The sequence below is a fragment of the Taudactylus pleione genome, unplaced genomic scaffold, assembly GCF_031769625.1.
Source record: "Taudactylus pleione unplaced genomic scaffold, aTauple2 ptg000256l, whole genome shotgun sequence".
In the NCBI taxonomy this organism is placed as follows: domain Eukaryota; kingdom Metazoa; phylum Chordata; class Amphibia; order Anura; family Myobatrachidae; genus Taudactylus; species Taudactylus pleione.
The window spans coordinates 6152011-6166865 of record NW_028284658.1 but is presented as its reverse complement, the minus strand read 5'-3'; the positions used below and the strand labels follow the sequence as shown (position 1 = coordinate 6166865).

The window sequence follows — 14855 nt, the reverse complement described above, 5'->3', positions numbered from 1 at the left end:
CATTTTTTACCTGTCGGGATCTTCACTGCTGCTGGTCTTCCGGCATCGGGATTTGAACCGCCGTACATAGGTCCGGCGGTCATTCATACCGACCCCGTACTGATTCCCTCCAATATACATCATTGCATAATTTGTTGGTGCTCTATAAATAATGTATAGTCTTTCCACTTAAGCTTGAGCCGCCTGCGCAAAAGTAGGAGCAAGTACTGTCTGTAGAATCTCATCCCCAAACACACCTGCAGTGGAACGTGCATTTCTTTAATGAAGTGAACTGGAAATAATACTGTTTTGTAGATTTTCTCAGATGTGCCAATAAATAAACTTTTCATGAATCACTCAAAAATTAAAGCTCTTATAGCAAGTGACCACATCATGATCCCAAAATAAAACTTTGGGGATTTATTAACAACAGTATGAACAATTTTTGAGAGTTTTTTTTACAGGATTGTTTTTATTATTCTAAGTTTGGGTAACTATTCAGTAGCTAGAAAAATTGGGATGTATATTTTATTTTTAAACACAATAAGTGTTTTAGGAGTTTTAGAATAAGGGGGATGTGTATTATTGTAAACAGTACTACTTCAATCCCTGGCTTCTACTGTTGCTAAATGGCTAAATGGCAGCATGATTTCCATAACACTGGTAGCCCAAGAAGGAGAGAGCTTGTTAGTACTGCTCATCCTCTTCTAGCTATTCAAGCTAGTATGGAAGGAGGAATTCGGTATGACTGACTGTTTCCCGGAAGGAGTATGGTAAACATACTTAATGGGTTGATTGTAGTTTCTTTCCATTCAAGATCCCCTCTGGCCTCAGTCACCACCACATATCACCAGTTTAGCCAAAGAGCTTGATTTTAAGAATGCATGTGTCTTCCAACTCACATACTCACAAATATTAAATAAAAGAGCATTTTAAAAATATACTAAATTTTTTAATTATCATTTGTTCAATTAGGCCAGTTAATTTGGCTTCCTTGTCACATAAATGTAATAACTATTCCTTGTCACATAAATGTAATAACTTTTTGTGGGTGTCCTTTTTTCTGGACTAATGTTAAATTAATCTGCTGTTATTGTACAGGTGCCCACCTTTTTGCTGTCCCAGGTACGAAAGCTGAATGAGAATAGTGTTAAGAGATTCAATGACCGCCGGCTACTAAACTTCCTACGTAAAATTCACTTGGACAAGGAAAGGCCGGAGAAGAATCAGACCAAGGTATGTCCAAATTTGTCGGACGTGGCATAACACATGCTGATGGCAGGGGTACATAATAAACTAAGCTGGCATATTTTACACTGTGGTGGACATAGTAATGCAGAAATCACTGCAGTACTCTCTCGATGATGTCACCTAGTTCATTGATAGGCTGTGAATATTACTTATATCAATGAAATAGCTACCCTCCTCGTGTAAGTGATGGATACACTTAAAAAGATATGTTTAAATGTGATCCTAGACCACCAGCGATTTCATGATTTTTGACTTCCTGTTCCTACCACCATTCCAGCCCTGTAAACAAGTACAGATTCGGGCTTCTCTATTCCTAAATGACTCTTTGGCCATTCGATTGGAGGAAGACTTACAAGCTGCAGATGTCTTAAAGAAATTTCAGGAACATCTCACAAAACGTAGCTGGCAGATGATAAACACTATGGGGCTGATGAAATGGTATGTGGCTAATTTCTGCGTCAGACTTATGTATGATATAGCTGCACACTTACAGATATATGCAGGATTGCCACTTATGTGTGTATACTCCAGAGTACTGTATGTAGCAGCTAATGTGGGAGTAATAAAAGCATAAGAACAGTATGAGGACTAGTAATGTCATCATTATAGCAATTCTCTATATTAATCGTTAGTCATTACATACAATTGTAACAAGTGTGTGGTGCTGTGGCTAGAAACCCTGGATGTAGAACAGTGCAGTCTACATTAATTATCAGTGACGTGCTTATTAGTATAGGCTTTGATAACTTTTTATAAAGAGCATAGTACTACTGTAAGAAAACAAAGATTAATAAAAGACACTGCACATCTATTCTGTGACCAACATGGGTTACAAAGTTATTGTTTTGCATAACTTTAGTTTCTAAATGTATAATAACGACAAACCTAGTGCATCAGAAAACCTAAATATAATAAATCGGATTTACCTTGCGTGCAGTGGAAGAAACTATAAGCATTTTTCTGTTTTATTACGACTAATGTACTAAGCAAATTTAAACTTTTCCGATCTCTTTCAGTAATGGTTCCTTTGCGTTTCCAAACGTGGACCTGTATGAAGTAGGAGGGAATATAGGTAAGTGTGCCCTGACATTAAACGGTTGGTAGCAGGAGACAATGGAATGCTTTCATTTAATTACATGTATTTCTAGGTGAGCACTGTTTGGATCCCGATACCTACATGCTGGACTTGTACAATGCCAATCCTAACGGAGAATGGGTGATTAAACCCAGTCCTCATTCAACACCTATTTCATAGAGCTATGGGGCTTGTTACTGTACTGTATACAATACTGAAATTACAGAGCCCTGGAGAGACAGACTTCCCAGTTTAATGTGTCCAGGAATAAGATTGGGAATCTTGCGGAATTCAGCAAAGACCTTTTGAAGTCTCAATTTACGTAGGATACTCTGACATGAGGCAGACGGTCTTAACATATTCTCCCTAGAGGAGTGTATAAAACAAACTTCCAAGTTGGGAATCTGATGAACTGATCTTGGGTCTTTAAAGGCCTTAATATCTGTATATGAGAGAGGCCTAAAATGCAGTTTATCCTGTTCTTCACCATCTGCAGTACGAAATACATTGGAAAGTGTTTTTTCCAGGATGTGTAGAGCATATGGTTACTGTTCAAAATGGAAGCAGGAAGGTGCTGATCACCACCACTAGAGGGCCTCTGTCTCCACTTTGTGTTTTGTATGCACAGGTTTTTGAGATCCCTTTTCATGGACTGTGTACAGAGAAATGTATTAATTCTGTATTATGTTTTTATTTTTGCTTTTTTATGTTACATTTGTATTTAATAGGTTAATTAAACATGATTTTATTGAACATTTACTAATAAAAATGTTTCTGATTCTTTTATGTACAGTGTGTTTGGGGGAAAAATATTCCCAATACTGTAATCATCCCCATGTTTATGGAACCTACATTTCTGTAAATAAGCCATAGTCAGTGATAGAAGACTGTATCTGATTCATTAGAACTGGCAGCTGTGTTCAACTTTGTGAAATGACTGTAATTACGAAATCTATTAGCCCCCCTAACACTGGGGAACAAAAAGCACTTAATGGGGCTTATTAAAGGGGATGGTAGGGGATTACCAGGTGCAAGTATTAACTCCTTCTCATTTGCTGTTCCTGTTTCTCTCAGCCGCATCCTACTTCAAGCCAGTCATCAGACTGTAGCCATACTAGAACACATCAAGAAACCTGCATAATTATGTTACTCACGTTCCAGCACGTGTATACATGTATGCTTGCAAATGGGCCCAAAAGCAGCTACTGTGTGAATGTGTGAGCAGCTCACTCTCACTCACACAAACACACTCACACACACAGTCTCACTTTTCAATCAGCCCTCATGTAAGTGTGTGTATGTATACATATATAATGAGAGAGAGTGTCCTATTGGAGAAAACTGCTATATAAATAAAATGATATATATGTGTGTGTGTGTGTGTGTGTGTGTGTGTACATATATATATATATATATATTAGGGGTGTGCACCGGCCACTTTTCGTGTTTTGGATCTGGATCTTTCTTCGTGTTTTGGATCCGGATTGGTTTTGCCAAAACCAACCTTCCGTGTTCTGGGTTCTGGGTTTTGTGTTTTGGATCTGTATTTTTAAAAAAAAAAAGCATAAAAACAGCTAAAATCACAGAATTTGTAGGTTTTTCTGCTCCTATGCTATTATTAACCTCAATAACCTTAATTTCCACTCATTTCCAGTCTATTCTGAACACCTCACACCTCACAATAGTGTTTTTATGTCCAAAAGGTTGCACCGAGGTAGCTGGATGACTATGCTAAGCGACACGAGTGGGCGGCACAAACACGTGACCCATCTAGGCGTGATACTGCAGTGGCAGACAGGATGGCAGTTTGAAAAACTAGGCCCCAAACTGTACATAATGCAAAGAAAAAAAAGAGGTGCAAGATGGAATTGTCCTTGGGCCCTCCCACTTTCTCCAGCTGCTTCTGCAAAAGCCTGGTGAGGGGAATTACCTGACTCAAGCTGGCACGTATGTCAAGTTCAAAGGGCTGGACAACCTTGCACAACACGGAAATCATTCTCCACTGTGCTTGAGTCAGGTGCATACCCCCTCCTTTGCCTATGTCATAGGTGGATGTATAGGCTTGAATGGCCTTTTGCTGCTCCTCCATCCTCTGAAGCATATAGAGGGTTGAGTTCCACCGCGTCACAACCTCTTGCTTCAGGTGATGGCGGGGCAGGTTCAAGAGTGTTTGCTGGCGCTCCAGTCTTCGGCACGCAGTCGCTGAATGGCGAAAGTGGACAGAAATTTTCGGGCCACCCAAAGCGTCTCCTGCACGCCCCTGTCGCTTTTCAGAAAATTCTGCACCACCAAGTTTATTGTGTGAGCAAAACATGGGACGTGCTGGAATTTGCCCAGATGTAATGCCTGCACAATATTGGTGGCGTTGTCAGATATCACAAATCCCCAGGAGAGTCTAAGTGGGGTAAGCCACTGGGCGATGATTTCCCTCAGTTTCTCTAAGAGGTTGTCGGCGGTGTGCCTCTTGCTGAAACCGGTGATACACAGCGTAGCCTGCCTTGGAACGAGCTGGCATTTCTGAGATGCTGCGACTGGTGACGCTGCTGCTGTTGCTGCGTAAGGTGATACATCTACCCAGTGGGCTGTCACCGTCATATAGTCCTTAGTCTGCCCTGTTCCACTTGTCCACATGTCCGTGGTTAAGTGGACATTGGGTACAACGGCATTTTTCAGGACACTGAGGACACTTTTTCTGACGTTTCTGTACAGTCTCGGTATCGCCTGCCTAGTGAAGTGGAATCTAGACGGGATTTGGAACCGGGGACACACTACCTCCATCAATTGTCTAAATCCCACTGCACTAATGGCGGATACCGGACGCACGTCTAACACCAACATAGCAGTCAAGGCCTCAGTTATACGTTTTGCTTCAGGATGACTGCTGTCGTACTTCATCCTCCTCGCTAAGGACTGTTGGAGGGTCAATTGTTTAGTAAAAGTAGTGTTCCTACTTCCTCTCTGGGATGATGAATGACTCCCAGCAGCAGCAACAGCAGCAGCGGCAGCAGGAGGCGTAGCAATGCAGGATCCTCCGGAGGAATCCCCGATAGGAGAGTCAGTCATGCCAGTGACATGGCCTGCAGGACTACTTCCGATCCTGACTAAGGAGGAAATTGACGAGGAGGGAGTTGACGGTGTGGTTTGCAGGCGCTTGGATACAACAGGACAACAGGATTTAGGTGTCCATGGACTGCTTACGGTCTTAGCCAAAGTTTCTGAACTTGACAGTAACTTATTATGAATGCGCTGCAGGTGCCGTATAAGGGAGGATGTTCCTAGGTGGTTAACGTCCCTACCCCTACTTATTCCACCTTTACATAAGGTACATATGGCAAGACAGTTGTTGTCCGGATTTGGATAGAAATATTGCCAGACCAAAGAGGTGGAATGTTTGGTCTTCTGCCCAGGCATGACCGTGATGGGCTTTTTCATCCCACGGACAACAACTGTCTCCCCCGGAGCCTGATTTAAACAAACCACATCACCATCAGAATCCTCCTCGCCAACTTCCTCCTCAGCGCCAGCTACACCAGTATCCTCATCCTGTTGTACTTCAACAGTGACATCTTCAATTTGCATATCAGCAAGTGGACTGTGGGTGCTCCTTTCAGCACTTGCAGGGGGCGTGCAAATGGTGGAAAGAGCAACCTCTTCCCGCCCAGTGCTGGGAAGGTCAGGCATCGCAACCACCACCACACTTGGACTTTCCTTGGGGATTTGCGATATCTTCTTAGAAAGCACAGTTCTTCGCTGTGCTTTTGCCAGCTTAACTCTTTTGATTTTTTTAGTGGGAGGAGGGCTTCCATCGTCATGTGAAGCTGAACCACTAGTCATGAACATACTAGGGATCGACCTTAGCCGTTCCTTGCCACTCCATGTCGTAAATGGCATATTGGCAAGTTTACGTTTCTCTTCAGCTGATTTAAATGTTTTTTTCAAGGTCATTTTCCTGAACTTTGTCATTTGGGATTGTATGTGCCCTCTATTATGACATTGGGCATCGGCCTTGGCAGACGACTTGGATGGCATGTTATCGTCTATGTCATGACTAGTGGCAGCAGCTTCAGCACTAGGAGGAAGTGGTTCTTGATCTTTCTCTATTTTATTTTTATCGGTGAAAGTTTGGTCCTCCATTTATGTTATATCGATTTGATATATACGTGCGGCTAAACACAGAAAATATTTTTTTATTTTTGCTGGAGAGTAGTGCACTTTGTGGGTTACACCAGCCTTTAAGAAATGAGCCAGCCGGCTCTTTACTTATGGGACACAGGCGCACGCTTGGCGCTGCTCCTTTGTTGATGCACGTGCGGCTACTGCAATTCACAAACACACAAAAAATATTATTTTTTTAGCACTTGGGGGGAGCACCCCTGATGGACAGAGCACCCCCTGGACAACACTACAGCACCCCTTTAGGACTGGGACACTGCACAGGACTTTGGAGTGGACACAGCCCCTATGGAGAACTGACTGCACAACACAGTCCAGCCAGCCCCTATGGGCTTTGAAGTAGTGGACACAGCCCCTATTAACAACAGCAGCACAGCACGACACAGCCCCTGTTAACAACAGCAGCACAGCACAACACAGCCAGCCCCTATGGACTTTGAAGTAGTGGACAACAGCAGCACAGCGCAGCACAGCACAGCACAGCACAACACTACTCTGCACTACACTACACTACACAGCCCAGCCAGCCCTAACTCCCACCCTCCCTCTTCACTGTCCACAGCCAAGTGAGAAAATGGCGCCGACGCGGGTACCTTTTATATAGGATCCAAAACCCGCGAGACTCGGAAGGCGGGATGATGACGCTTTGCCTCGATTTCAGATCCGAGTCAGGCGGGTAAAAGTCGAGCCTGACTCGGATCTGCCTCGGATCGGGGGGGCTCGGGGGGGGTTCGGATTTCAGAAATCCGAACCCGCTCACCCCATAATTTTATATATATATATATATATATATTATACTAGCTGATGTACCCGGTTTCACCGGGTAGACCTTAGATATTTTCATTTCCTTCATACCATCTTAAGTTATATGCTTAGTTAATTTTATGCCACTGGAGTAAATAAGTGTGCTAGTATCAAGATTCCCCTTGGGGTTATTTTTTGTTGGTACTTAACCACCGCAGCACGGTGCACCATAGGATTAATCTGTGCATATTTCCTTGCTGCATCCTAAAGTTGCTTCCTCCTTTTAACTTAAGTGTATCTGGCATGACGTTTGGCAGGAGCCGCCTTGGGGACAGGTAGAGGTGATGTCTGTGTAAGGTGGAGTCTGACTGGAGAAAAGGTGGTGTGGTGCACACTTTTTGAGGCTCACCTGGCAGGTACGCATTGTAATGGTCCTTAGAGAGGTCCTCTGTATAGTGTAGTCGCCTCCTGGGTGATGTTCAGCACCGAAACTCTCATAGAGCTCATCATTACCGGTAAACTAGACCTTGAACGGTTGCCCGGCCGCTAACTGTTCGCATAAACCACTATAAATTAAGGGTTGGGACGTGTCAAGGAGTTACTCAACGGAGCTGGTGTGGTTGTTCCCCTTGCTGTCGTGGCACATGATGGAAAACTCCTCCCAGTTGTCCACCTTGTGCAAAACAATTAGTTCATGCACCTTCCTAGCCATTAGCGGAGTGTAATTCATGAGCGAGGAGAGGGACTAGAACAGGCAGGCTCAGTCTCCTGTGATGGGGACAATAGTGTGAGGCACCAGCTCCCTTTTAACAATCAAAAACTCAATGGCCATGTTCGAGAAAATTTAAAATCCATATACAAAGCAAGTGAAGTATCCACATGGAAAAAACATAATCAAAGTGTTGTCTTTAGCGGTGGTGACTCCGGAAGTGGGGCTGCAGTGCAGTCCAATATTCAAATAGAGGAGTCACGCCAGCTGTCACCCCAAATACTGGCAAACATTACTGGCAGTTGGTGTAGCTCGCTTATTTCAATATTTGACTGCGCTGCAGCCCTACCTCTGAAGCTGCCACTCCACCCAGACAATGAGCTTACAGTCCCACAGCACTTGGGACATGTAGCTTTCTCACCCAATCACCTTGTTCGAAAGGGAACATTTTACCACTTTTCACCCCCTTAAGGGGTCAAATTTCAAAAAAATTCCTGCTTAGTGGGTGCTTATGTCATGGAAGGAATATACTCCCCAAATTTCATGTTTCTAGGTCAAGGGGTTTGGGCAGGGTATTGACGAGTCAGTCAGTTAGGACATTTCACAGGGGGAGAAAACATTTTAGCCCTTTTCACCCCCGTTATGAGTCGAATTTTGAAAAATCCCTGCTTAGTGGGTGCCTACGTTATGGAAGGCATATACTCCTTGAATTCCATGTTTCTAGATCCAGGGGTTTGGGATGGGTGTTGACGAGTCAGTGAGTGAGTCAGATCATTTGATTTTATATTTTATTTATTTATATATTCTCATCAGGAACATGAAATGAGAAAGATTAATTACATAGTAACAAGTGAAGTATTGTTACTGAAATTTGATGAAAAGTGATAAGCTTACAAAATGTATTTTATTCAGAGCGTTGTAAATGGGTTAGGATATCTGGATCTGGAGTGTAGGGTGATTCAGCAGATGCTGGTGGAAGACCGGCAAAATGTATATAGGGAGGCTTTGGATCCTCTGTGCAGCTGGAAACACTTTCTGTCTTTGTGAGTAAGTAGTCCAAGGTAACCGGTTCAGTGGGCTGAAGTTCAGTACACTCTGACACATTTCGAGCTCAACCAAGTTTTTTTTTTATCAAGAAGTGATTAGCTATATCACTTGTGGGTGTCTGATACATATGCACTCATGATGGCAATGACAGTCATCTTTCTAGCTAGATGCTACTGATTGTGAATTCACCTTTAAAGTTAGTTGGTGCTTTCTTCATTGATTGTGCATAGGCCTATATTACAAGTTGAGTCTCCCATATCCAAAATACTTGGGACCAGGGGTATTTTGGATATCGGAATATTCAGTATTTTGGATTATTTGCATACTATAAGGAAATATCTTGGGAATGGGACCCAAATCTAAACACAGAATGCATTTGTTTTATATCCACCTTATACACACAGCCTGCAGGTAATTTTATACAATATATTTAATAATTTTGTGCCTTAAACAAAGTTTGTGTACATTGAACCATCAAAAAGCAAAGGTTTCACTGTCTTGGTCATGCTAAAAATATTCCGTATTTCGTAATATTCCATATTTCGGAATATTTGGATATGGGAGACTCAACCCTATGATTTTAGAAGTACATTTTTTTTATTAAATTTTATTTAGACAAGAGGATGAAGATCATTTTTGCTATTCTATTGAGGTGTATTTTTTTTAAAAAGAGTTTTTTCGCTCAAAACAAATAAAAGCAAAATGTGTTGTATATGTCACTATTGCAGAGTTGGATGCCTCTGACTCCACATATGGGGGTATAAATACTTTATATTTAGCTGCTGATTTTTAGAGCTTATTAAGTTTAAACTTGTGCTTCCAACTCCATATGAGCCCCTTGGAGAGGACCTTTTGGACAGTATTAAACATACTTAATTTTGTATAAGGTATGTTTCCTATAATGTTGAATGCATATGTGAAGCACCCGATAAAACACAATGTAGTAGTAAAAATAATATACATGAACTGGTTCTCCCTAGCATATACAGGCATTCATTGATTCCCACAGTTTGTAAGGTAGATTACAAGGATTTTTACTAGGTTTAAACTGTAGGGCAATAAATGTTACACTGAAATCTCACCGGTCATTTAAAAAAAACATAGATACAAACTTTCAATCAACACTGCCCCAAGGCCTTCAAATAGCAATTGTTTCTGTATTAATTCATGAAAGGCACGCATTTCCCTGCTGGGCCTCGTCACAATAAATGATAGTTAGCAGCATGAATTAGCCAGCAGCTATTTGGATTAATGACAGAAGCTTGGAATACCAATTATGTGTAAAATACGTGAAGTATACACACTGCCTGCATTATTATAAATAATATGTCTGACAATAGCTTTTTGTGTATATTTATTTTGTAGCATTTTCATTCACATAAATTATTATTATTATTATTATTTTTATTATATTATGTGACACAGGAAAACATATTTTTCCAGCTTGTATATACCTGAATCCTATTGCTCTTTTTCTGACTTCCATTTTGACTTACTGTTACTGTCGGACATTTTGTCCCTTGTTCTGTCAACGTTTGTCACTGGCGTCACGTTCCCTCCCTCCAAATCCCATCGTATGTTACGGCCAGAGGGTTTTTAAAATGTTGCTGGAATGGTTTCTCTTGTGCTCAATGCCTTGATTAGCTGCTCTGCTTCCAAGCCATTCAGCCATGGAAATGATGCCTCTGTGTTATCAGCAAAGTGCAGGCCTCACAGTTGCCAGGCAACCCAGATTGGTCCATGGCTGAGCCTATCCGAAATAACTTTACCCTCCTCAAAAATAGCTTAGTGAAAAAAAGATTTATCTAATGACTGTAGAATTAGAGATATGAAGTCTGCGGATATTCTTCCCTTACAGAAGTCTGCACACGTAGCAGTCTGCATACAAAGAAATAACTTGTGAACTGTGCTCCTTCCCCCTTGTTTATGTAATGTTACCTCATTGCATAGGGGGCTCCATCCTCTTGCAAATTTGGAGGAAGCCAGAGTATGGCAATAGTCACTGGAGGGCGCTCTCTAGGTGAGCAGTGTCTAATACAGACAGTCAAAAATAGCAACTCATGATCTGTGTTTAACCCAGACATGTTTATGTTTAGTTGGTTATTTGTCTAATTAGTGAGAGCTCTGTCTTTTAGATGGCAATATGGATGTTCGACATAATCAATATTTACGTAATAATATTCTTGCTGATTAGAATAAGACACAGACTAGGCAGGATTATCTAGCACTGCTAATTTCCCTTTGATAGTGCTTGGGGTTTGGACATGCCAGTCTCTGATTTTGGTGTTTCCAGTTCCACTGTGAATTTTGCCCCACCTCTTCTCCCTGCTCCTGCAGCTAGCAATAATAGTGTCCTCCCCCCTCCTCTACCCCTCTCACTCTGATTGTGCATAAGTATAGAAAATTGTTCCATTACAGGGAAAATTACAGCTTTGAAATCTGTAGAGAAAGTGGAGCAGAGTGAACAAGGGGGGTAGGGAGACTGGGTGAACACAAGCAGCAAGCAGGGGAGTACGTTTATATTTTTCATTTGGTGAGATAGACTTTTTTAGTCCTTTCAGTGCTCATATAGTAGTTTCACTCCATGTATTTATTTTTCCGCCTTAGCGATGTCTGTCCGTGCCCATTGCTGCAGACTCGCTGCTCCCCCTTTCCCTGATTCACAGCAGAGTGTCTCTGTGCAGCAGGAGATAACACCTTAACAATGCCCAGTACGCCTGTGATATGTGTAAATCCCCTAGTGCTGTCAGATAAGAGGATCCAAGTATTGCACAGGGCCGAGTGAGGATCCTGTCATCTGAATTTGTGTATATTACTGTCCATGACATGAAACACACAGTACAATAATATCTGTGCACTGCTCTGGGTGTAATACATACATGTTTTTTTTTTTTGTTTTTTTTTACTAAGTTTGTAATCTAAATCCTGTTAAGTTTAAGCATATTTATATATTTGTTAAATTTATTTTAATATATACATTTTAACTGCCATATTGACATATCCGTTACATATGTTCTGTGCAATAATGTATGTGTATAAATGAATCCCCATAGCAGTAGTCATGGTTGGAAGACAGTGTCTTTTATATGCTAGTCCCTCTCTTTTTCTCCTCCCCATCTCAGGAAGCACTTGCTCTCCTACCATTATGCAGCTTGCTTCTGTATTAATTTCCCCACTCCTATTCCTGCACAGTATCTTCCCACATTTATCATGCACAAATCTTCCTGGGTTTTCATATTCATTTTTACTACTGTACTGATCTATTAATTTTCTTTTAATTTAATTCAGCTCCAGTCATTCTCCTTCCCAGTTCCCAACATGTTCTTGTCCATTTTCTACTAGAATATAATTTCTTTCCATGTAAACTTACATTTTTTAATTTTTTTTTCTACCCTCTAGTTCACCTGTCTTTTGACTAAAACACCTTCACTTTACCTTACACTGTCTGCTCCAGGCATATCATTAAATGAATGTTTACGGTATGGACCGTTCATTTTTACACTGATTTACATGAAATCATACTGCTTGCTTTCTCCACTCTCCTGTGCTCTCTGAAATTACCAATAAGGATGTATACAGGTGCTGAAATGGTTTCTTTTTCCAAGCAGCCACTGGCAAAATAGGGGTAGTTGGACCCTTAAAGGTAAACAGATGAACAATATAGTGGCGCTAAATTGAGTAGACAATAATACATAAATATGATAAAAATTATATAAACAATTTAATAAAAGATTATTTTATGACATACAATATAAAATATCATATATGAGCAAGATGCCTCTCCCTAGTGATTGTCCACATGAACATAGCCTGTTCCTATATACACTTCCGGATTCAATGATTAATAGAATACAATGATAGTCAGTCTCCCTTGGTAATAGGACTGTCCAATAAGTAAATAATTACCAAAGCTTTCCACCGGTAGAGGGATGGTCCTATTCGCATACGGATTCCATTTGCAGAGCTTGGAGCCCTCAGATGTTCGCAGTGTGAAAAATGAAGTATAAGTCCAAAGTGGTGGCAGCACTTTCAATGTCCGGCAGGTTGGTTCAGACTTTAGATAAATATGTGGATCACTTGGTGGGTGATAGCAAATAACCACTAACGCGTTTCACTGTGTGGGTTGACAGCTTATTCCTATTACCAAGGAAATACCTCACCCACTAAAATACCCATCAATCACAACCTCTTCTTGACACCATGACTTACACACTTTTAATTCTCTTACCATCAATTCTTGAAACTGTACCACGCATTGATTACTGCTCATCCACCATCACACCCTTGCACCGTTCTTCATCCGCAAAAACACCCTTTTTTTTTTTACCAAAAAGGAAAATACCACACAACATTTTTTTTGTATAATAAATATATATATATATATATATATATATTAGACAATGAAGTGGAAATGGCGGCACTCAAAGGACTCAGAATAAATGTACAAAGACTGACTGGTTACTCCAAGGCAAGTTACCACCTGTGCCGGCCTATGGAGGTGTGTGTATAGATATATATATATATATATATATATATATATATATATATATATATGGTTTATATATTTAGATGCATAGTATTTGTACTAAACAAAGAAAAAATAGATTGCGCCAATAGGTATAGAAAAATATGTCACTAGAAGTCCTGGGGAACAAACAGTAATAGAAAAGACTGGACAGTAACAGACAGACCTAGATGTTAGAGGGCCCTGCTCGCAAGCTTACAATCTATAGGGAAATTGGCATTGATACACAAGGGTAGGTGCTACCTATTGCATATTATCCCAGCCAATTTGCAGAGGTTCTTGGTGAGCTGTATGATCCAGTCACACAGGAATGTTGGCCTAGGCTCAGGAAAATGGTAAATAAAGAAAGAGAAAGTATATAAGGTTATGGACCATATAGGGTGGTTCTGGGATTTTGATATGCTTGTCTAAAGACTTAAGTTTTCAGGGAACGCTTCAAGGTTTGGAGACTAGAGGAAAGTCTTATTGTGCATGGGAGAGCATTCCACAGAGTGGGTGCAGCCCGGAAAAGTCCTGTAACCTTGAATGAGAGCAGGTGATCTGTGAGGATGAGAGAAGAAGATCTTGTGCAGAGTGGACAGGTCAGGTTGGGATATATTTTGAGGTATTTGAAAATATGTATGTTAGTGTAGTTTGGTTAATAGACTTATGTGTAAGTAAAATTAATTTATATCGAATTTGGTAGAATATAGGTAACCAATGGAGGGATTGACATTTATCGCCAGCGGAGTAGCAGATGATGAATGTATAGCATGGAAGATCAGCCTCTCAGCTGCATTTAAAATGGATTGTAGTGGTCAGAGTCATTTGTGGGGAAGACCAGTAAGGACACTATTGCAATAATCCATGTGGGAGATAATGAGTGCATAATTTAGAGTTTTTGCAGTGTAAGATATGGTCGTATTCTAGATATGTTTTTAAGATGTATATAACATGATTTCGAAACAGATTGGATGTGGAGAAAAAAAGACAGTTCGGAGTCTAGGATAACACTTAGGCAGCGAGCTTGTGGCATAGGGTTGATTGTCGAGTTATCAACAGTGATAAAGATATCAGGTTGGTAAATACTATTGGCCGGTGGAAATATTATTGATTCTGTTTTGGCAATGTTAAGATGACATGGCATACAGTAATGCAGACCAATACAGATGGTGACAAATCTGGGGAGGATAGGTAGATTTAAGTATCATCTGTATACAAATGATACGGACATCCAAAAGAGCTGATACTGTAAGTTTGCCAAGAGATGTGGTATAGATTGAGAAAAGTGGGGGACCTGCAGGGGTACTCCAACTGATAGGTAGCGAAACGAATGTGGAGTAAAAAAACGAGCATTGAAAGCGTGATTAGAT

General features: G+C 40.9%; 1 protein-coding gene across 6 annotated transcripts in view; it reads left to right on the top strand.

The window, feature by feature from the left end:
• Nucleotides 1-3038, top strand: part of ARHGAP40 (Rho GTPase activating protein 40) — a 100646-nt gene extending 97608 nt beyond the window's left edge. For all 6 annotated transcript variants that reach the window (XM_088480618.1, XM_088480617.1, XM_088480616.1 and 3 more), the window contains 4 exons: nucleotides 1081-1215; nucleotides 1508-1668; nucleotides 2247-2302; nucleotides 2379-3038. In XM_088480618.1, the coding sequence (XP_088336744.1) occupies nucleotides 1081-1215; nucleotides 1508-1668; nucleotides 2247-2302; nucleotides 2379-2485 (459 nt within the window). In that variant the 3' untranslated portion in view covers nucleotides 2486-3038. The remainder of the gene's footprint in view (nucleotides 1-1080; nucleotides 1216-1507; nucleotides 1669-2246; nucleotides 2303-2378) is intronic.
• The last annotated feature ends 11817 nt before the right edge of the window (nucleotides 3039-14855 follow it).